The following is a 24,117-nucleotide window of genomic DNA, read 5'->3' on the forward strand; positions in this document are numbered from 1 at the left end:
GGTAAGAACAATAGGATTGCAAGGGACAAAATTGGTCTTCTGGAAGATCAGAATGGTAATCTATGTATGGAGCCAAAGAGATGGGGGAGATCTTAAATACTTTTTTTGCATCTGTATTTAATCAGGAGATGGACACAGAGTCTATAGAAGTGAGGCAAAGTGGCATCAACTTCATGGACTCCATACAGATAACAGAGGAGGTGTTTGCTGTCCTGAGGCAAATCAGGGTGGATAAATCCCTAGGACCTGACTAGGTTTTCCCTCAAACTCTGCAGGAGGCAAGTGCAGAAATTGCCAGGGCTCTAGCAGAGACATTTAAATCATCCTTAGCTAGAGGCGAGGTACCAGAGGATTGGAGGATAGCCAATGTTGTTCTCCTGTTTAAAAAGGCTCTAAAAATAAACCAAGAAAATATAGGTCGGTGGGCCTGACATCAGTAGTAGAAAAGTTATTGGAAGGTATTCTAAGGGACCAGATATTTAAGTATTTGGATATACATGGATGATTCAGGATAGTCAGCATTGGCTTGTGTGTGGTAGGTCATATTTCAACAATCTTATAGAGTATTTTTTGAGGATGTTACCAGGAAAGTTGATGAAGGCAAAGCAGTGGATGTTGTTTACATGGAATTTAGCAAGCCATCTGACAAGGTCCCACATGGGAGGTTGGTCAAGAAGGTTCAGTCGCTCGGCATTCAAGATGGGGTAGTAAATTGGATTAGACATTAGCTTTGTGGGAGAAGCCGGAGAGTGGTGCTAGATGATTGCCTCTCTCACTGGAGGCCTGTGACTAGTGGTGGGCCACAAGGATCGGTGCTGGGTCCATTGTTGTTTGTCATCTATATCAACAATCTGGATGATAATGTGGTTGACTGGATCAGCACAGTGGCAGATGACACCGAGATTGGGGTTGTAGTGGACAGAAAGGAAGGCTTTCTTGGTTTGCAGCGGGATCAGATTTCCGTTATCAACAATTTTTGATTGATTTTCAAAATTCCTAGCCAACTTGCATGGACAACAACAACAACAGTTATAAACAGCTAATTTAATAATTCTTCTTAGACAGTGCTTAAGGCATAAACAAGGAGGCATTCCTGCTCTTCAAAGTTTTTCTAATATAGAGGTCAGTAGATCTGTTACTGCTACGATGGTGCTTAATTGTCCAGAAACTTGGGGTCTGATATTTTAACGTTGGTGCTTCATGCTTCTGCAGGAATGGATCATTTATCATCGGTCTGTTTCATAAGAACACAAGAAATCGGAGTAGCCCTTTGGGTCTGTCTGCATTGACCAACAACATGGCTGATTCCCTAACTCAATGCCAGTTTCCTCTACTGTCCCCCTTACCCATAATATTAATCGATCTCTGTTTTGAGTTTTCTAACCGGCTGAATCCCTGTATGGTATGGGCGGGGGAGGTGGGGCGTGAGTACTGGTCAGGGTCAAAAAAGTTGCAGAAAGTTGTGAACTCAGTCAGCTCCATCATGGGCGTTAGCCTCCCTGGCATCAAGGAATCTTCAAGGAGCGATGCCTCAAAAAAGGGGCATCCATCATTAAGGACCCCCATCAACCAGAACATGCCCTCTGCTCATTGCTACTATCAGGAAGGAGGTTTAGAAGCCTGAAGGCAAACACTTAACAATTCAGGAACAGCTTCTTCCCCTCTGCTATCAGATTTCAGAATGGACATTAAACCCATGAACACTACTTCACTACCTTTATAGCACTACTTATTAATTTAACTAATTTATATACTGTGTGTGTGTATGTATATATATATGTATATATATATATTTTAACTGTAATTCATGGTTTTCATTATTATCATTGTTTGGCTGCCATAAAATCAAAAGATTTCATGACATATGCTGGTGATATTAAAACTGATTGTGATTCTGATCCTTAATGTTTGAGCAGAATTAGGTCATTTGGTCCATTGAATCTGCTTCACCATTCCATCATGGCTGATCTATTATCCCTCTCAACTCCATTCTTCTGCCTTCTCCCCATAACTGTTGACACCCTCACTAATGAAGAACCTGTTAATTTCTGCTTTAAATATACCCAAAGACTTGGCCTCCACAGCCATCTGTGTCAATGAATTCCACAGAGTCATTACCTTCTGATTGAAGAAATTCCTCCTCAGCTCTGTTTGAAGGGGTGTATGGGGTGTCTAGGGGGGGTAGCACCTCTGGTGGGGGGGCCTGCCATGCCCTTTTTCATGGCAGCTCATCCGCCTTTGGTCCCCACCAGGCGCTCAGCTCTCACCTGTGGCTCCAAGTAGCTGTATCACGCGCAGCGGCCGCACCCTGGTAAACCGTCTCGCCTCGGGCCAAACCAGGTGAGGGTCGCTGACGGGTCTTCGACTCTCGGTGAGGTAGGGGATTTGTCTGTCCCAGTGTGTGAAGTATGGTCCTGGCGGATTGAGCAGAGGAGACCGATTAATGGTCCAATGGTCAAGAAGGCAGTCCAGCAGGCATTGTGGAGTGCTAAGAGCACGACAAGGCACTTAGACGTCTTGGTCATCCACTGCAAGAGGTGGTGATCTCTTTAAACTCACCTGGCAGAAGGCAAAGGCAAACCACTGCTGTAACCTGCCAATATGTTAGAGCGCCGTGGAGGGAAAAGGTCTGCCAACTGGAAATTCCAAATGCAACCTAACAATGACTCTGTTTGAAGGGAATGTCCTTCTATTCTGAGGCTGTGCCCATTGGTCCTCGACTCCTTCACTACAGGAAACAATCTCTCTGGATCCAGTCTATCTTGGCCTTTCTATATTCAAAGCTTTCAATGAGATCCCCCCTCATTGTTCTAAACTCCAGCAAGGAGAGGCTCAGAGTCATCAATAGTCCTAAAAAACCTTTCCCCTTATTCTGACGCCGGATTCTCAACGTCAAACCAAGATGCAACCAGCTAAACCCAGTGAGCGTTCCATAGGATTCAATGAGAATCTCACCTCTTTCTACTAAACTCTAAACTACAGCCTGGTCTACTCAATCTCTCATTATATAGGAAGCTCACCATTCTTGGCACTAGACTAGTGAAACTTCACTGCACTACATCCACAGCAAGTACTTTCTTTCTTTGATAGTAGAACAAAACTGCACCTTACTCCGAGTACAGTCTTAGTAAAGTTCTACACAATAGCTGTAGGACTTCAATAAGCCGCAGTGGCTCCTGAGATGGAATTATTACATTTAGACAATGACAAATACTCTGCTTTTCCTACAACTGATTTATAGGCCCAGTTCGGTCAATTTAAAAAACACTAAATGTGTTTCGTTTTCAACACGTCATAAGGAAGACAGATGCTCCTCTCTCTCCAGCATTACTATTTTTTCACTTGAGCTTCTCTGGAAAAACCTTTGGGGCAAAAGGCAATGGGCCAAGTGTTGAAGGTGGGATGAGTACAGATGACCTCTCACAAATTGGAGTGGATGTAGTTGACCTGTTTCTGAGAATTATGAACAAATGCTGACTCATAAACTTCTCGATACTTTAAAAATATCAGCCTTCCAATCTTTTTTACTTTGATTAATACCATCTGTAAAGTTGCCTCTACCATCTTCCTTGAACATTGACTTCTCTAACTACCGTTAATGCCCCTCCTCCCCTTCTTACCTATCCCTGACATATTTAGTTGTTTGTTTTTTTTTCTCTCTCTCTCTCTCTGCCCATCACTCTGCCTGTTCTCCATCTCCCTCTGGTGCTCCCCCCTCCCCCTTTCTTTCTCCCGAGGCCTCCCGTCCCATGATCCTTTCCCTTCTCCAGCTCTGTATCACTTTCGCCAGTCTCCTTTCCAGCTCTTAGCTTCATCCCACCCCCTCCGGTCTTCTCCTATCATTTCGCATTTCCCCCTCCCCCCACTACTTTCAAATTTCTTAGTATCTCTCCTTTCAGTTTGTCCTGACGAAGGGTCTCGGCTCGAAACGTCGACAGTGCTTCTGGCCTGCTGTGTTCCACCAGCATTTTGTGTGTGTTGTTTGAATTTCCAGCATCTGCAGATTTCCTCATGTTTGCTCTACTATCTTCCTCTTTCCTTTAGACTGCAGGTCCAAACTTCGAATGGATTCCCCACCCACTCACCGTAGTCCAGTATCAAACTCCTATCTTTCCCTTGCTTCTCTCTTATTGCCCTCCCCCATGCCCTTTGAAAAATCTCCTGGCTCATGAGGTCACCTCCTGCCTCCATTATCCTATTAACATTGAAAAATGTACCAGTCGACTTTCCTTCCTTTCCACTTCCCCGTTGGTTGATTTCATTAATGTCTCTTGACTTTGATCACTCCTTTTCTTTTCTAACATTTGTTAGTGTTGCTACGCAAATGAAATCACTGGAAAAAAGTACTGGTAGATATGAAGCAGCTTCTTTATTCAACAACACAAGCATCTCACTCTAACCATGGACTTCTTACTCTCCTCCCATCCGGTAGGCACTACAGGAGCCTCCACTCCTGGACCAGCAGGCACAGGAAGAGCTTCTTCCCTGAGGCTGTGACCCTGCTGAACCTCACATCACAACGCTAAGCAGTATTGCACCCATATTGTACTGTCTCAGTACTTTTACATCTGTATGCTGTAGTACTTCTTATTCGCAGTTATTTTGCAAATAACACTATTCTTTTGCACTTCTGGTTAGATGCTAACTGCATTTCATTGGCTTTGTATCTGTACTTGGCACAATGACAATAAAGTTGAATCTAATCTAACCTACAGGAAGCATCATATGGAGACGCCTTCAGTTGAAAGATCTTACTGGCCCAACGTGGGGCTTGATATTTTATTTGCTGACATAAAAGGACAATTTCATATTTACAATGCTCTCTTTGAAACTACACATAAGCTTCACATCTCCTGAATTCCACCCACACCACAGACATCCAACTGAATTTTAATCAGCATTGTCTGGTCTGTGATTCACCGCTTTTAGGAACCCAACGTTCATTTAAATTAAATCTAGAAATTACGTTCAGACTTGAAGATGGGTGGCTGAAAAATCATTTGCTAAGTGTAAATGTGCTAAACTCAAAAATCGCTCAAAGTTAGTACCACTGTTCTTGAAGAAGCCCAGCCTTTCATTAAGTCATAGAGTCAAAGAGAGATACAGTATGATCTCCCAGTCTCCAATTCTGTGTTGACCATTAACCACATACAGTGTATACTGTATACTAATACTACATTAAATCTGTTTTCATTTTTCCCTGACTTTCTCATCAACTCCCATCCCATATTCCACCGGTCACTTAGACACAAAGGAAATCTTACAATAGCTGGTTAATCTGCCGACCAGAATGTCTCAGCAATGTGGGAGGAAGCTAGAGCTCTCAGGGTAAACCCATGCAGGCAACACTCATTGTAAGTATTGAACCTGCATTGTGAAGCTGCGGGTCTCTTTGGCTGCACCACTGTGCCACTGCATTTGACTCTATCATCATTTCAAACCAGCACTCCATCTCCAGCCCCTTTCTCCTCTCAACAGCTTTGAATCTGTTGAGCCTTCCCTTATTTATAGTCTGTCAATTGATACTGCTTTAATCCCTCTAAACCTGTGCCACAGTATCATAAAAAAACTCCAATCAAAGCTACTAATGATGTCCCATGTGACTGTGACAAAGTTAAATGATCATTGCTTGTTCTTCTCAATCTGTCTATCAGCCTTTCACATAACTGATGACACCATTATCTTCCAACATTTCTCCCAAAGTGTCAATGAAATGGGAACGCAATCACTGAATTCCACTTTGATTACTGTGGTGATAGGGTTGAGAGGGTTTGAGAGCCTTAAGTTATTTGGAGAGAATATTAGCCTGTTCTGGTCCAACCGTGTAGCTGACAGGGCCAAGAAAGGTCACCAACGTCTCCACTTCCTGAGGAGGTCAGAGAAATTTGGCATATTCTTGTGGATCTCTGTGCACCATAGAGGCATCCTATACTGGCTTGGTATGGTAACAGCTCTGACCCTGTCTGCAAGAAACTGTAGAGTGTTGTGGACACTGCTTAGCACGTTATGGAAACCAAAGTCCTCTGCCTACACTTCTTGCTGCCTTAGTAAAATGGCCAAAATTATCAAAGGCCCCACTCAACTTTGACGTTCTCTCTTCTCCGCTCTCCCATTGGGCAGAAGAAACAAATGCCTGAAAGCCAGTACCACCGGGCTCTTCTATCCCACTCTTATAGGACAACCGAAAGGTTGCCTAGTATGAAGGACTCTAGTCCTCACAAATTATCTCATTATGATCCTTCACCTTATTGTCAACCTGCATGGCATTTTCTCTATAGCTGTTATACTTTATTCTGCATTTGGTTATTGTTTTACCTTGTACTATCTCAATGCTCTGTTTAATGTATTGATCTGTATGAATATTGTGCATGACAAGCCTTTCCCAGCTGAAAATTTTATTTTATATTGTATCACCACTCCCTCTTCTCTAGTGCATCATTTTCAGACTGTTTGCCCAATACTCAGAACTGGAAGGCAGTTTCTATACTAAGAAGACTGAATCATCATTCTTGGTTCTCGTTACCAGCTCTGATCTTTAGAGAAGGACTCTATCCCTGACCGCCAAATGAACCTGCATGTTCATTTTGTGTCCTGTTGAACTGAGAGATTTGGATTTGGATTTCTGATCTGCTGCTGAAGCTTTAATTTCTGCCTTTGTTCTTCTTAGATGTGATCATTCTAACACACTCCCAGCCATCCTCAATTGCTTCATCCCCTATAAACCTTGAGGTTATCACACCCTGCTATTGTTACTTACCCGATGTCCTGTTGACTTATCAATCGAGTGTTTTCTGGTCTACACTAGATCAACTTTCTGTCTGTTACATTCCCTTCATAATCACACTCTTGGCCTTGGGCCTCAGAAAATCTGCTGCAATTCAGGCCTCCTGTGTAACCACAAAAAGAATTGATTCACAGTCCTGATCGCCACCTCTTTTCCCTATTGTGTAAATCCTGGAGCTTTGAGAATAATTTTTATGAATCTGTCCTAACATCTCTGGAGCAGAGACAACATTTATATTTAAATTGCATTCTGTGGAGTGACTTGGGACATTTTTGCCCTATTAAATGCACAATATAAATAGAAATTGTTTTGATCATGCAGTAGTGTTGGTAACGATTCTTAAATTCCTGACAGCTACTGTATATATAAAGCCAGAACTCCTAATAAGATTCTGTTTAAAAGCCCTCTAATCTTGTCCTCTAATTTATCTGCTTTATACAATTATCTGCAGTGTGGAAGAAAAACCTTATTTTTTGGAACTTGTGTTTCAAGTTGGCAATCGGGTATAATGTCATGTAACAATATAATAACCGATTTATCAGAAATTCAGGATTGCTTCTTTCCTTTTCCATCTGAATTCTGAATGTATGTTGAACACATGAACGCTACCTCACTACTTTTTAATAAATTTTGCACTGCTTATGTGATTTAACTATTTTTATTCAAATATCATGACATATATCAGTCATATTATACCTGATTCTGATATATATATATTTCCTGTGAGCACGTGTGTGTGTGTGTGTGTGTGTGTGTGTGTGTGTGTGTGTGTGTGTGTGTGTGTGTGTGTGTGTGTGTGTGTGTGTGTGTATTTGTATATTTACTATAATTCATTTAATTCATTTTTTCTCTATTACTATTAATTAGCAAAGACAACAAATTTCACAACATATACCAATGATATTAAACCTGATTCTGGTTCGGATTAGAGAACTGTTCAAAGAGCTAATATAGTTCTAAGTGCTTTACAAGGAATAAAGTACAAACTTGAAAATAAAAAAAAACATGAAAATAAATGACAAAAATATCTAGTTAAAGGCCAAATTCAATAAATAATTTTTGAGCTGGTGTTCAGAAGTGTCAGCTGAGTTTGTGTCCCTTATAGTAATCCAAGAAAGTGTTGCAAAGAGTAACATGCCTATTCAAAGACAGAGTGTGTTGTATTCTAGCTGTGAGATTGATAGAAAACCACTGGCTGGTCACCATGTGGAGCCAATTTGATCTGGACATTGTAACATGAAAGTGAGGAAAAGGGTGGTGGGGGGGGGTGTTGATGGTCAAATTGCAACACACCTGACATCTCTCTAGGCTCAGCAATAAAATCAGGGGCAGAACTTCCTTGGAAAGGCAAGCACTGGTGAACGTATGTGTGCTTTTCATTATGCTATTCAATCTTAATGTTCTGAATTAATTTCTATAAGTCAAACATATCTTTAAGAACATAAGAAACAGGAGCAGGTCTAGTTATCACTTGAAGACTGTTTGACTTCAAAACATGGCTGTCATATTGAGATAGAGGAACCTGCAGGAAAGGGAAAAAAACATAAGACCGTCTCTTGGAAAAATACTAATCATTTCAATTCACACCTTTAAATCCAAGCTGGTCTAATATACATAATTTGCAGCATTGATGTCTGAGAATAAAAATCCAATTAAACCACACACTTACAAAAATCTTAAATCTTTAATGTGGCATATTGTAATATAAATCAGTTAAAATACACTGGTTTACTTTTACAATAAACAAAGAACAAATGCATTCCTTAAAGAAGTATTATTGACACGAATGAAGTTCCTGGTACAAGCAGGAACATGAAATAAACCCTCTAAGCATTCTTTTGCAAAATTCCTCTATTTCCTTGTAATCCATCATAAAGACAGTTGTTCATTTGTTGATGAGTTTATATCGCTAGTTTTCTCCAAGTGACTGAGCTCTGTTAATGGTTGGTTAGTACAGTTTATCAGATTATCCAAAGAATTTAACCATATCTATTTCTTCCCCATGTTGCAATGAATTTAAGTCAAGCATGTGGCCCAGGGCAAGGTCTCAATAACATTTCAATAGCTCAGAACTTTGATGTTATTGCGCAATTCATGCAGATATTTAGTATAAGCCAGCAACCTTTCAGCATCTTCTCTGGACATGAAATTGAAAACAAGTTTTTAAGACCTTAAATGAAGCTAATATATACTCTCCTTAGTAAAATGAAGAAAGTATCTACCACTGTGTATGTGCACATAAAGCATATAAAATATGCATATCCCAGGTTACATATTAAGTTATGTTGAATTATTTCTGCAGTAAATAATGCATTATCGAGCACCACAAATCACTGACAATATTGCAGTGACTAGAGACCCAGAGCTATTGAACACTCCTCATATGACAAGCTTTTCAATCCCAGAATCTTGCTGAGGCTGTACTCATCCAGCCTGCTGCAGAGTATTCCATAAGACACCTGATAGGTGCCTTGAAGTGGATGAAATGGTTCTGTGCTATCAGAATAACTAGCCTCTACCTTGCTCCAGTCATCATAGCATTGATGTGTTTGGTAAAACTGAGTTCTTTGTCACAGTAACTCCCATCATTCTGATGATGAGGGACTTGGAAATGTAACACCAGTTAGCAATGATGGGGAATAACCCTTGTTTGACAAGGTGATTGTTTAGCATTTACTTTCCGGTTTGCTTATATTGTTTATCAAAATGTTCTTTGGTAGTAAGTTATTCCTGAAATGTATTATCCTCTACTATAATTTAATTTTCCTAATTACTTTGCCCATTTTCTACATTATTGTTAATAATGTACCCTCCGTTTTGGGAGTCCGGAAGTTCTTAATATGGGCCTACTGTCTCAAATATAGCCAAACAAATTTAAACAGACATTGAACAGTCATTTGCTCATTTAAAATGCTCAAAGTGCTTTAGTTTGACTGACAGCAGAGGCTAGGGGTAAGATTTGCAGATCCACTGAATGTGATGAAACTTCATAGCAAAATGATATGACCTTCATTATTGGAGCTTGAGAGCCAATGGTAAAGCATAGCTTGTTAAGCTCTGTTAAGTATAAGACAAAGAAAAATACAATGTATATCACTATTGCTATTGCCAATGTTTAAAAAGTTCTGCATATTCAAATGAGGATAATTGTAGACCCGATTTCTGGCTTATGAATCCAAGTGAAGGATCGCATTTGAATTTTGGTTTGCACGGTAAGCCTTGCTCTCAAAATTGTAAGCTGCTTCAGAGGATTTGTCAAACAAGGTCATTGAATTTTTTGTGCTGCAGTTTGTGTGTCGTCGTCGCCCTGTCCTACAGCACTCAGTTATGATTCTCTTGGTTACAAGGTACAGAAATTCAGAAACATTTAAGAGAACACAGATGCCTGAAGTGACAACCATAAATAAAGTGAAGATTCTTTTCTCAGTGGGTCTGGCAATGAAGCAGTCAACGGTATTGGGGCAGGGATCCAGTTTACATTTAACCAGACGAGGCAAGTCAAAGTTTTTATATATGTTATGAAGTATGTACAGGAACCCTATATCAATTGCTGCTTTGCACACAAGGCTGATTATGTAAGTCCACCACAGTCCTCCTTTCTTCTTCCCTGTGTCTTGGTAAAGAGTATGACAGTTCTCACCGTATTTGTTCTTGTTCTTCCTCTCCCTCTCTTCTCTGTAAGCTACGTGCATGACCACCAGCAGGGATGGAGTGGAGACGAATATGAGCTGGAGCGCCCAAAGCCGAATGTGCGAGACCGGGAAAAAGTGGTCAAAGCAAACATTTTCACAGCCGGGCTGCTTGGTGTTGCATTCAAAGTCTTTTTGGTCATCACCCCAGACTTTTTCTGCTGCCACCACATACACCAGCACTCGGAAGAGGAAGACGACAGACAGCCATATCCGGCCGAACCCTGTCGAGTATCTATTCACCCCACTGAGGAGACCTTGAAGAAAAGCCCAATTCATTGTGCCTGAAAATCTTCAATAATACATAAAAGGAAACAAAATACAACAGAAGATTAATAAATAGAAACAAAAGCAAAAAAACATTCTAGAAAATAAAAGGTTTAAACTATTTTTTAAAAAGTGATATATCAAAATATTCCTGTTTCCCAAGGATCACATTACTAAATGATTGATTGAGAGTTCAGTTGAAAAGCAATGATAAAACTAGGTTGCATTTTGAAATGGCTTTCATTTCCAAGACATTTTCTCTATTTGTAAGGCCTCTTCTTCTATCTAGGTTTCAGTAGTGACTCCAGAAGTTAAATGATATCCAGAAACAACAATATCCAATCAATCAGTTAATCACCCTTGACAGAACTTCCAAATTTTAACATTGAGTGGAGCTCTGACCCAGTTACCATCTCCAACCTCATCAGCTGAGGTTTACCGTCAAGTTTCACTGCCCCTTTGGACGAGGAATTGGCAAAAGAGACAATTGTGAGAAATGCTGAAAATTCAGCAATGTACGATTGGTTCCTGGAAAAGCTAATAGAAAAATATATAGAACGTGTATAGAAAAATATGTAGAAAAATATAGACAGCATGCAGAAAAATACAGGGAAGCAAAATGGTGAAAAAGCCAAGTTTGTACTCTATGCACACATTCTCAGATGCACACACATACACGCACGCACACACTCACACAAATACACACATACACATTTATATAAAGATATCAATTAGCATGCAGAGGTGGCATAAAAGACACGTGTTTAGCTCCAGGTGTATTCTTTATATTTGTCTTCTATTCTAAGAAACTGTGTATGAAAAGACATTAAGAAGGAAGATAGTTAAATGTCACAAGAAAGAGAAAACTTGCTTATGCTGGAAATCCAAGTAACACACAGAAATGATAAATAGATAGAGAGTGATGCATATTAAGAGATTAAAAAGAGAGTAACTCATCAGAACTGAGTAAAACGTATCTGAAATTCTTTATAAAAAAAAAAGCAAGGAAATCGTTTAAACAGGGCTCAATGATCACTTTCTATTCTTCACTCACTACCATTATTATACCAGAGGGTAGGACGACAGACAATTGTTCAAAAAGGCAGAAAGAAACAATTCAGTCTCCTCTGTGTAACAGTGGTCATTAGCAAATAGTTGGAAAAATTCTGGGAATAGCATAAATTAGCACTTAGTTAGGACCAATGGACTATCAGCATGGGTTTGGTGAGGGAAAGTTGCAAGAACCTCAATTCTATTGGACAACTACAGGGACTGAGGCTCTTGCAGTACTACCTCATGGTTCATTGTACTTGGTAACTCACAGTCACACCTCCTGTCCCAGACAATGTGTCAATTCTAAAGTCCGTGGCTGCCTTATGAAGCAAACAACGCAGTTAATGTACGCCCTACCCGATGACTTACAATGCATGCAATTTGAGTGCCAGTGTCTTAGCATGGAACAACATCACTGATAATTACCAAGGGCATTGTCATTTTGCTTGTAAGCTCCCAATGAAACTTCTTTCCTCCCATCATTTCCTCTATTTAATTAGCTCCGTGTTAATCAAATTATTAACTTCAGTTGGTTAATTAAATTAAGTTCAGCTGCTGAAGTTTAGTTAAATGCTGCAGGTTAACTTCAAACTTCACCACTGCCTTGACCAACACTGTCTGCTCTATGATGCTGTACTACACATTTTTCTTGTTTTCAGCTCTAGCCCTGTTTTAAACATATTGAGCCTGTTCTCGCTGATGTTGATGATGTAGCAGAAAGCTATCCATGGATTGGTGAGATGGATACAGAAGTGATAAAAATTGTGGAAAGAATTCAGTCCTGGGAAATATGAACATCTGGGGAGAGCGAGGTAAATGACGGGATACTAAAAAATTTCTGAAGAAGCAATGAGACCTCTAAGTGCATGCTCACAAACTCTGAAGGTAATTGAAAAAATCCATAAAAATTCTGTAAGATATAGGCGCAAAACTAGGCCATTTGGCGCATTGAGCCCACCCCACCATTTCATCGTGGCTGATCTGCTCCCCCTCTCAATCCCAATCTCCTGCCCTCTCCCGGGTACCCCTTTGTGCCCTGACTAATGAAGAATTTATCAGCCTCTAACTGAAGAGGTAAATAAGGTGGATATCAGTTGAAATTTTATCACTTGAGGCATAGAAGATAAGAATAGGGTGGTCTGGGGCGGAGGTCACAATACTAATAGTGTATAGTTCTGGTTAGCCTACTGCAGAAAAGACGTCACTGAGTAGAATAGGTGAAGAGGAGGCATACAGGAATGATGCCAGAACTGGAGAATTATAGTTACGAGGAGAGTCTGATGTGGCTGGATGGGGTTCTTCTGACAGAGGAGTCTAGCAGAATATGTACAAAGTCATGAGAGATATGAACAAGATGAATAGAAGGATCTAGTTCCTGTGGCAGAGTGCTTTATAAATCGGGCTTATAAATGTATTAATTAGAGGAATTTGCACAGTACTGCATTTGACATTGTAAAGTGATTTTGTAAATCTGATGTTGGAAAGGCGAAGGTGGAGCACCACGGGAGGGGTGTGGGACAGGTGGCAGAGAAGGAGTGTCATAGGTGTGGTTTGCCACGGGTGCAAACACACCCAGTTCTGAGACAATAGGCAAGGTCATTTCATTCCCAATAATTGGTTTATTGACCATTACAGAATGTCTCTCTGGTTTGCCCCTCTCCCTTCCTCCTTTCCCAACCACTATTCCCCTCTGCCTGCCCTCTTCCAACTCTCTGTCCACAATAGAGACCCATATCAGAATCAGGTTTATCATCACTCACATAAGTAATGAAATTTGTTTTTTTTTTGTGACAGCAGTACAGTGCAGTTCATAAAATTACTACAGTACTGTGAAGAAGTCTTAGGCACCCTAACTATATATATGTGCCTAAGACTATTGCAGAGGACTGCATTTGATATGTAGAATGATGTCAACCTTGCTGTGAAGGTGTTTTTAGAATACTTAATATAACAGACTGTTTTACTCATATATTGTAATTCTTTCACAAATACCCAATCAGAAAGGAAGTTCAGAAGGCATTTACTGAGCTTCTGAAATTTAAAAGATTAAACCTTTTGGAATTAATATTTTGATTAAAAAGCTAAGTTAATCATTGGAAGCAGAATTAACTAAGGTTTGGCTGGGAGCAAAGATTTCTGGAGTTCTACTAAGTAGAATAATGAGCAAAGAATTTAGAAAAAATAAATTAATAATTGTATGAAAAGTAAATTTAATCCTTGAAATGATTGGCAGTTTAATTCTAGTGCATCCTTGTTTTATAATGTAATATTGACTGCTTAAATCAGATGACTGTAATAGTTAATAACAGTGTAAAGTTTAAAAAATAACCAGATTAGTTGTGTAAGCTTTGTCCTTACATTTGTATTGTAAAAATTGATATTATACCGATATAATGCAATTCTTGTAAGTTAATCGAACTTACTAGTACTAATAACTCTAGTAGAGTCTCCCTCTACTAGAGAGGGAAAACTCTGATTTCAAACCTCCGCTGCCTTGCGGCCATACCCACTCACAGGAAAGGCTTCGGGAGTAAACCCTGAGGACAAATCCGGAGCTGGAGTCCCTAAGGCAGTCCGACGTTGCCTTCAACCTCATTCTGGCAACTCCTGCAACGACACCGGTGCCAAGCTGTATCGGCCCTTGCCCTTCCCTTGGACAACTTCGGTGGCGTGGAGAGGGGAGACTGGCTGCATGGGCAACTGCCGGTCTTCCATACAACCTTGCCCAGGCCTGCGCCCTGGAGAGGACACTCCAGTAGACTTTCCAAGCGCAGATCCATGGTCTCGCGAGACTAACGGATGCCACAAAAAACTTATACTAAAGACAATAATTTAGAAATATAGTGAAAATGCAAACTTTACAAATAAGGAGTGTTTCTAGGAATAAAAACAAATTTATTCACAAAATTCTCCCCAGAAACCCCACCTGGTTGGTGGCGGTAGTGGGCAGGGCAAGGGTGGGTGCAAAGAGGGATTCTTCCAGCTGCCAAATTTGTTTCAGCTCTGAGATGGTCAGGAAGCAGTTTGTTAGTGCTGAGCCTCAAAGTATCTGCATTGCCTATCAGTCAATGTCCAATAGCGTGAATAATGTCCAGTCAGATCTGACATGGGTAACAAATGCTTGGCCTCTAGTATCCATAAGATATGCGCTAACTTATACACATTTTCTCACTGCAACTGTACTGCAATTGAATTCTAGGTGGTGATAATGAATGAGGTTGAGCATACATCAACAAATCCAGAGCAGTGGGACAGAGAAACTGGGGTGCATAGATAGTTAGTAGTGGAAACATCTCAATTTCAATCTTAGCCTCTCAGAATCTGAACTGTAATTCTTCCAATATAAAAGTAGGTTAGATACTTCTGTTGTCCCAACATGTTGTAAATTCTTGGCTGCATTAAACAGCTTATATCAGCGCATGAATATTTCCTCGGTTCTGCAGAGCATATCATATCTTGTTGGGCATTAGCAAGTCTTGTTCCTGAGATTTATGGCAATCTAGTTGATCTATCACAACAATCACTGCCTTTCTTCTTTCCAAAATTTCTATTCGTCAAATTGGTTTACAGCTCAACGCCCTGTGGTTTAAAACTATGGCAACCCAAGTTTCAGCAAGTCATCTTGCTCAACCAAAATGGAAGCAAATACCCCTGGGATTTCTACTTGGCACAGAGAAGATCTGCAGAGAAATTTATTCATGTGAAGATCAATTTAAAAGTAATGCATTTATTCTGTGGGAACTCTTGCTTGCAAATGGCACTTTGTATTTATATTCACTCAGTGGCCACATTATTAGGTACCTCGTGGTTACTGAGTGTATGTTTATGGTCTTCTGCTACTATCGTCTAATCACTTCAAGGTTTAACGTGTTGTGTGTTCACAGATGCTTTTCTGCACATCGCTGTTGTAATGTGTGGTTAATTGAGTTACTATTGCTTCCTGTCAGCTCGAACCAGTCTGATCACTCTCCTTTAACCTCTCATTAACCCGAAGAATGGTCTCAGGCCGAAACATAAACTGTTTACCTTTTTCCATAGATGCTGCCTGATCTGCTGAGATCCCCCAGCATTTTGTGTGCATTGTTTGCCATTAACAAGGTGTTTTCACCTACAGAACTGCCACTCACTGGGTGTTTTAGTTTATCGCACTGTTCTCTGTAAACCCTAGAGGCAGTTGTGCATGAAAATCCCAAGAGATCAGCAGTTTGTGTGATATTCAAACCACATCGTCTTGCATCAACAATTATTCCATGGTCAAAGTCAATTAGATCACATTTCTTCCCTATTCTGATGTTTGGTCTGAACAATTGAATCTCTTGAGCATGCCTACATGCTCAAGAACACAAGAAAATAGGGAAGTTTTAGGCCACTGGCCCCTTGATCCTGTCTTTCATTCAATGTGATCATGGCTGATTTGTGCTGACATCAACTCCTTTTCTGCGCTAGTTCCCCATAGCCTTTAATTTCTTGATCTTTCAAATATTTACCATGTCAAATTTAAAGGGTCTCCACCACCCTTTAGGGCAAAGAATTCCAGAGATTCATTCTCTGACAGAAGAAGTTTCTGAGAAGGATCAGTTTTAAATGCTATGTTTCTCTCCCACTAATGAAAACATCTCAAGCTAGGTTATCAAACGGTTCTTGAAAGTACAATCAGAAAGTGGTGGAAAATCAATTATAAATTGTTAAGGTGATTTTCCACTCAAATCATGTGTAAAGACTTTATTTGTGTATTTCTAACAGCAGCTGAGAACTGAGCTTGCATCTATCATGTCTTTGCTGCACAGACTGCTGGGAAGTTGGTCAAGTAGCCTCAGCTTCCAGGGCAGGTACAGAATAGCAGACATGAAGGTGAGGGAAAGTATGGGAACAGAGAAGGATCACATGATGGATCAATCCAATTGACTCTTCTACCATTGCAACGTGAGAGCTAATCAAGGATCCAATGCTGGCAGCATTGTGGACTTAGATGCTACCATCTTTGTCCGTGATGTGAGTGGGCAAGCATGCAACGCTAAAGAACAAGTCTGGCAGTGTTGTGAGCCAAGCAAAGTGTGGCAGGAAACCAACTACAAGAGGGACAGCATCCAGATGAAGGGTCTGAACCCAAAACGATGACTGTCTATTTCCTGACTCGCTGAATTCCTCCAGCAGTTTGCTTTCTGTTCCATTTTCCAGCATTTGAAGTATCTTGTCTCCAACCCTAGTGGGGGTCTGTTTATTCTTATCTCTTTGCTGATGTGCTGTGAGGTTTGTTTCTTATTGCAATTGAAGATCGCGGTTTGTGGTTTGGAGATATGACTGACAATTTCGATAGACTATCTTCAATGTGGTCTCTTTCCTCACCAAGAGATGTGCTGCAAATGAGAAACTGGCAGATATGTTCAGGTGCACTACACCCAGGAGCATCCAGGCCAATTTTCCTGCAGTCAGGAATTGACCTGGAAATCAATGGTATCACCAATTATTGGACGGAGACTGGTTTTTGTGCAAATATAACACATAAAAAGGTGTCAAATAGGTCCAAATTTTTGCGTAGTAAATTTCCCTCAAGTATTATCAAAAATAAACGGCATAAAGGGGTATTATGTGAGATTAAGGAAAAGCTTTATCAAAAAGACTGGCTTTAAGTATACCTTTAGAGGAGTAAATAGAGGATGAAAGGCTTAATACTGAACTGCAGAGTGCTGGGCCTTGGCAGGTTGACACATCACTAAAAAGGGGAGGGGGATGATTAGACTATGGGGTACTCGGGAAGCAACTGAAAAGTGACAGTATCTCAAAGGGTCAAATGGCTTGAAGAAATTATAGACATAAAATGATACATTCATACAGCTTAGAAACAGGTCATTACATCTACTGGTGCAGATCAACCCTTCTAAGACTTGGCATGTGCCTTTCCATGCCTGGGCAATTTACAGGTTTCTCAAGACATTTCTTAAATGCTGTCAGTGACTCTCCCTCTCCCTCTCCCTCGAAGTTTCCTGCAGTCTACCCTGACTATTGTGATGAAGAGACAATAAGCTTATGGAAGGACATTTTAGAATGAAGATATCTGTCAATGTTCTGACAATACAGAGCAGCTAGTACATTGGTGATGTTGAAAGGGACCTAGTTACCAAAGAATTGAGTCTGGCAGATCCATGTTGGCCACTTAGAAATTAACTCAGTATCTCTTGTGTGGTCCAATTGTTATCAGTTTTCAACTCATTACTACCTTAGAACATATTTTAATAAAGTATGGTTTGCAATATGCATTTGATTCATTCTACATCAGATTCATTCAGTCAGACTTCATTTCTGCTCTTCACCCAATGATTTAACAGCCTGAGGATGACATTACTGGACACCGAGGTCCATTAGTCTGCCTGAGTAGTACAATGAGCTGTTTGAGCAGCTCGTGCTAAGCAGAAAGACTCCACATGCATCTCTTTTTCTCGGTCTTCTAGAGCACCAAGGGCACAAATATTTGATGAGGCATTCTTGGATAGTACCATGTTTCTGAACCAACTCAAAACAAGCAACAGCCCAGTTACAGCTTATGGGGTGTATAAAGATAGTTGTATAGAGTGCGAAATTTGACAAATCTATCTGACCAGCTGTATATAAGGAGCTGAAAACCCTACTTTAAGAGAAAGAGATCTGTGAATCTCGATCAAGGACAGATGCAGAGTTCATACATCAAAGATAGATAAAGCTTTCTATTTCATAACAATATGATGAAATTACATTAATCTTTTTTATTATATCAATGCGGGGCAATCTATAGATCAAATATTTCTGAAGCTAATCATCTGTTGTCATGCAGTTGTCATTGTTGATATTAAACATAAGCAGTGGATTTGCTCTGACTTGTGCAGTAAATAAAGAGTTACAGAGTCAGGGAGATATTCAGCAGAGGGACATCTTGTCTGTGCTGATTGCATTGCCAAACTAAGCTTGTCCCACAGAATGCTGGAGAAACTCAGCAGGTCAGGCAGCATCTATGGAGAAGAATGAAGAGTCAACCCTTCAGGCTAAGACCTTTCATCAGATCAAGCAGCATCTATGGAGAGGAATAAAGAGTTGACACTTTGGGCTGAGCCCCTTCATAAGCTAGTCCATTTACATACATTTGACCTATGTGTCTGTAAACCAGGGGTTGACAACCTAGGGTCCACAGACCCCTTACTGATGGTATTAGTCCATGGCATAAAAAAGGATGGGAACCCCTGCTTCAAACCTTTCCTATCCATAGAACTGTCCAAATGCCCTTGACATGTAATTGATACTTCCTATACCACTTTCTCTGGTAGCTCGTTCCATAATTGCGCCACCCCTCAGGACCCATTGAAATCTTTCCATTCTCTCTTTAAACCTATGCCTTCCAGTTTCAAAAACCCTTGCCCTGGAGGGGATACATTGGCTATTCACCTTATCTCTACCCCTCATGATTTTGCACACCTCTTATTAGGTTCCCCTCACTTTCTGATACTGCAGGGGAAGAAAGTGTCATAGCCTATCTAGCCTCTCCTCATAACTAAGCTTTCCAGTCCTGGTAATGTCCTTGTAAGTCTTTTTTTTTGGCACCATTTCCAGTTTAATGACATTGTTCCCATAACAAGGGGTCCAGAACTGTATGAAGTGGTCCAAATGTTGCTTTCCTAGTACTTTGTACCTGTACGTCAGAGAGAGTAAGAGTGAAACTTGAGCCAACTACCTATTTATATCACAATTTATATCAGTATGTATTGTGAGCAATTTTAGGATATATCATATCCATTGCTAAAATACTTTCACATACTCATTATAAATACATAAACCTTTCAATTCATGGAAACCCATGAATTAGCTACCAGAGGGCTGGAGGATAGCTAATATTTTTTCCACTGTTTAAGAAAAGCACTAAAGATAAACCAGGAAGTTATAGGCTGGTGAGCCAGACATCAGTAGTGGGAAAGTTATTGTAAGGTACTCTAAGGCTTTGGATAGATGAGTATTTGGATAAACATAGACTGATTAGGGATAGTCAGCATGATTTTGTGCATGGTATGTCATGTCTAACAAACCTCTCAGAGTTTTTTTTTGAGGATATTGCCAGGAAAGTTGATGATGGATGTTGTCTAGATGGACTTTAACAAGGTATTTGACAAGATCTCACATGGAAGCTTGATAAAGAAGGTTCAGTCACTAGGCATTCAAGATAAGGTAGTAAATTGGATTAGACATTGCCTTTGTGGGAGAAGCCGGAGAGTGGTAGTAGATGGTTGTCTCTCTGACTGGAGGCCTGTAACTAGTGGAGTGCCGCAGGGATTGTTGCTGGGTTCATTGCTGTTTGTCATCTATATCAATTATCTGGATAATAATGTAGTTAACTGGATCAGCAAATTTATCGATGGCACCAAGATTGGTGGTGTAGTGGACATCGAGAAAGACGATCACGGTTTGCAGCAGGATTCGGACCAGCTGGCAAAATAGTCTGAAAAATGGCAGATGTAACTCAAGGCAGATAAATGCGAGGTGTTGGACTTTGGTAGAACCAACCAAGGTAGGGTGCACACAGTGAACGGAAGCGCACTGAGGAGTGTAGTAGAACAAAGGGATCTGGGAATACAGGTCCATAATTCATTGAAAGTGGCAGCACGGGTAGATAGGGTCATAAAGAAAGCTTTTGGCACATTGTATTGAGTACAGGAGATGGGATGTTATGTTGAAGTTGCATAACACTTTATTGAGGCCTAATTTCGAGTATTATGTGGAGTTTTTGTTACCTACCTACAGGAAAGAAGTAAATAAGTTTGAAAGAGTACAGAGAAAATTTACAAGGATATTGCCAGGTCTGGAGGACCTGAGTTATAAGGAAATATTGAATAGGTTAGGATTTTATTCCTTGGAAAGTTGAAGATTAAGGGGAGATTTGGCAGAAGTATACAAAATTATGACGTGTATAGATAGGATAAATGCAAGCAGGCATTTTCCACTAAGGTTGGCTGGATCTACAATCAGAGGTCATGGGTTAAGGGTGAAAGGTGAAAAGTTTAAGGGGAAACATTTTCACTCAGAGCGTCATGAGAGTGTGGAAAGTTCTGCCAGTGTAACTGATGAATGTGAGCTCGATTTCAACGTTTACAAGACGGTTGGATAGGTAAGGGTATGGACGACTATGGTCTGGGTACAGGTCATTGGGTTTACATGTTTTGGCACGAACTAGATTGTCTAAAGGGCTTGTTTCAGTGCCATCTTTTTCTATGACTCTATATTTCTAACAAAATAGATTTGGAATAAATTTAATGTTGCACTTTGAGTGATTCTGGAGTTTTTAAGAACCTCGGAGTCCCTTCTACCAAGAGAATGTGTATGTGCATGTGGCAACAAACTCCTGATTAGAGAATTAGTCAGCATAAGAAAGCAGATCTGGGACAGAAAACTGGACAGAAGTGGAAAGGACATCCAATCTTAGTTAGCAAGATCCGCCTTAAATATGTTGTTCTATCTCTGATGATGCCTATGTGATCTGATGTGTAGAGAAAGAATGAGCTTTTTTTTACACCAGGCCATAGGGTAAATAAGTTTTCTTTTTAGATGTACACCAAGGGAAAAAGTGGTGCAGTCCAAGGCTCAGAAGGAGACCTTGGGCTTGCTTGTCCTGTAACTTTCCAAAGATATGAAAGACCCTTTCTCCTTAACAGTCACTAGAAATATCTGCTTCCATCCCAAGCAGTGATTTCTCTGTTAGCTTTGGGTGGGAATTGGAGCCTGAACATGAGAAAGTACCAGGAGTTAAATTCCTTTCAGAGCTTGACAAATGCACATTCTGCATTCTCAAGACCCACTCATGTCGAACACAGGAGTTTCTGCTGACGCTGGGGATCTTGAGCAACATGCACAAAATGCTGGAGGATCTCAGCAAGTCAGGAAATAAATATGGAAGGGAATTAACAGTCGATGTTTTGGGCCAAGACCTGAAATGTCAATTCTTTATTCCTCTCCATAGATCTGGCCTTGCTGAGGTCTTCCAGAATTCTGTGCATGTGGTAACTCAATTAATGTCATAGATTCCAGACAGAGTTTATATCTTTACAAGTAAGTGGTTTCAGCCCACTCAGAATCATGTAAAACCATCGGTAATATTCTTTCAGCATCAAGCTTTATTTTACTGCCTGTGGTATTACCTTTTTATTAAGGAATTAATGCACTCTGTTCAGTGAGTTTACTTTTTGTAGCAGTATTCCTGAACTTACCTTGTAGACCAACAAAATAGAGGAATACTATGGACACACACACACACACACACACACACACACACACACACACACACACACACACACACACACACACACACACACACACACACACACACACACACACACACACACACACACACACACACACACACACACACACACACACACACACTTCATATTATCTGACATGATCTGGAATGGAAAGGAAATGCATTCAAGGCGGACATTCCCCAATGACAAGGTTTAATTTAAATGCAGTCAGCAATGTGTCTTGTTCATTTTCAGACTGACATGGTCACAAAAGGAAGCAATCATCACTCAAATTGCCAAGAGCAGCTGGCAAAATAGATAAAACTATCTTAAAATGTGATAAAATTAGGAAGGAATTCAGGTGCTCACTTTTTTTGTTCTGATATATATAAGTCCTGAAGCACAATTGCTCCTTTTATGAATGCTTCACCTTTGAAAAGTCTGCTTTATTCTACCCTTGAGAAATTTTGGGGTCAGACAGGAAGATGGATGAGGTGGGGCATTAAGCATGATACTGAATAGCAGAACAGGTTTCAGATGTTTATTTCTGCCTTGTTACTTATGTTCTCTGTCCCTCTATTTTTTTTTGATATAGTTTCATTCCATGTTCTTTTTGTCAAAATGGACTGCATTAACTACTGAACTCAACTGCTATGTATCTGTTTACTTAACTGGCTTGCTCATAACTTCTTAATCATGCATCCCAGTTTGGAATAGCTTTCAGCAAAGGACAAAGCAAAATTTGCTTTGAAACCATATTCTTTAAAACTCTTGACTACCTTTTCAGTAAACTGGTTTAATTCCCAACCTTATTGAACATTATAGGGAGAAAGCATTTATTAGCTAGAACAGGGGCTGGAGAAGAGATGGATCATAAATTATGTGCTGGTTGGACACATGGCTGACCTGTTATCCTGCAGAGAGATCTTTTAAAAACAAAACAGGTTACCACAAAAATATATGACAGAAAAAAAAACTTTGAGCAATTTAATCAGTTATTCAATTGACATGATTTCATATTCAATCTAAGAAAACTTTGACTGAAGGCAATTCATTCCTAAAGCTTTATAAAATTAGAAAGGCTGTGCATCAAAAATGCTTACCATTTACATTCTAATGTGAGAATTCCTAACCTGTTTTATGCCATGGATCCTTATCATTAACTGAGGAGTCTGTGGACCCCACGTTGGGAACCCCCTGTTAGAAAAGGACTAACAATTAAAAATATCTGGCTTTTATCATTCCATCTCTTTCCGAGACTTCATTTAGACATTAATTATGTATCAGCGATTGTCATAATCCTACTTAATCTATGAGATGCGGAAAGGAATAGCATGAAGAAATTTGTAGCACCAGCTTCCATGAAATCCAGTTTTCCACATTGTCCAGTAAAACAAATAGTATTAAGTTATAAATTTTTATGCTGAATGCCCAGTTCAAAATTAATTCCTATACTGCCCTCAGAATGAATAATTAAAGTTTAATCAGTTCGTACCTATTTGGATGAAGACCAATTCTCAACAAAGTTTCTTTTTGCTGTTCCTTGATATTTCAAAGTTCTACTTTGACTGGAAGGTTCTGATTTCAACATTTACCCTGACATTCTTTGCATTCTGTTTTTGTTAAGTTTAACACATTTAAGTACAGATTTTCACATACCTGCAATGGTAAAATCAGCAGATGTTTTCCCAGCAATTCAGTGTACCTCCCTGGGTGTTGTCACAACCTTAAACTCATCTGCCTGTGTAATTTTATCTGAGGAATCTATCATGCGTTGTGCCCTGGCTTGAAGCTCAGGGGTGGGGCAAACTTTCAAATCGACAGAATTTCTTTGTGAACAGGATGTAGGAAGACATTCAGGCTACTTTGCCTCTTGAGAAACCGAGGTCAATCCAACATTATTCACTTCTACTGCGAGACACAGATTAGAATTCTGTGTATTTTTAGAAGCTGAGTTTTGAGTCACTATCAGCTCCTTCAGCAAAGCTTTCAGCTGAATGGTCCTTATATTAAACATCTGCAAAAAAGAGGCCATTTTCCAACCTATCCCAGGTGTGCAACACTGCTCTCG

The 24,117-nt window shown here is 40.1% G+C and overlaps 1 protein-coding gene across 2 annotated transcripts; it reads right to left on the reverse strand.

Moving 5' to 3' along the window:
- Positions 1–8,449: 8,449 nt before the first annotated feature.
- On the reverse strand, positions 8,450–23,820 carry LOC140719808 (gap junction beta-4 protein-like). Of its 2 annotated transcripts, none has more exons than XM_073034705.1 (2): positions 23,706–23,820; positions 8,450–10,765 (listed from the first exon to the last, which is right to left on the reverse strand). In XM_073034705.1, exon 2 carries the CDS (start codon positions 10,750–10,752, stop codon positions 9,952–9,954), a length of 801 nt encoding a protein of 266 aa, XP_072890806.1. In that variant the 5' UTR covers positions 10,753–10,765; positions 23,706–23,820; the 3' UTR covers positions 8,450–9,951. The 2 variants fall into 2 exon arrangements, with proteins under 2 accessions (XP_072890806.1, XP_072890807.1); XM_073034706.1 differs by lacking the exon at positions 23,706–23,820 and adding an exon at positions 14,308–14,393.
- Between the last annotated feature and the right edge of the window lie 297 nt (positions 23,821–24,117).

This window comes from Hemitrygon akajei, chromosome 32 (assembly GCF_048418815.1).
Source record: "Hemitrygon akajei chromosome 32, sHemAka1.3, whole genome shotgun sequence".
Lineage (NCBI taxonomy): Eukaryota > Metazoa > Chordata > Chondrichthyes > Myliobatiformes > Dasyatidae > Hemitrygon > Hemitrygon akajei.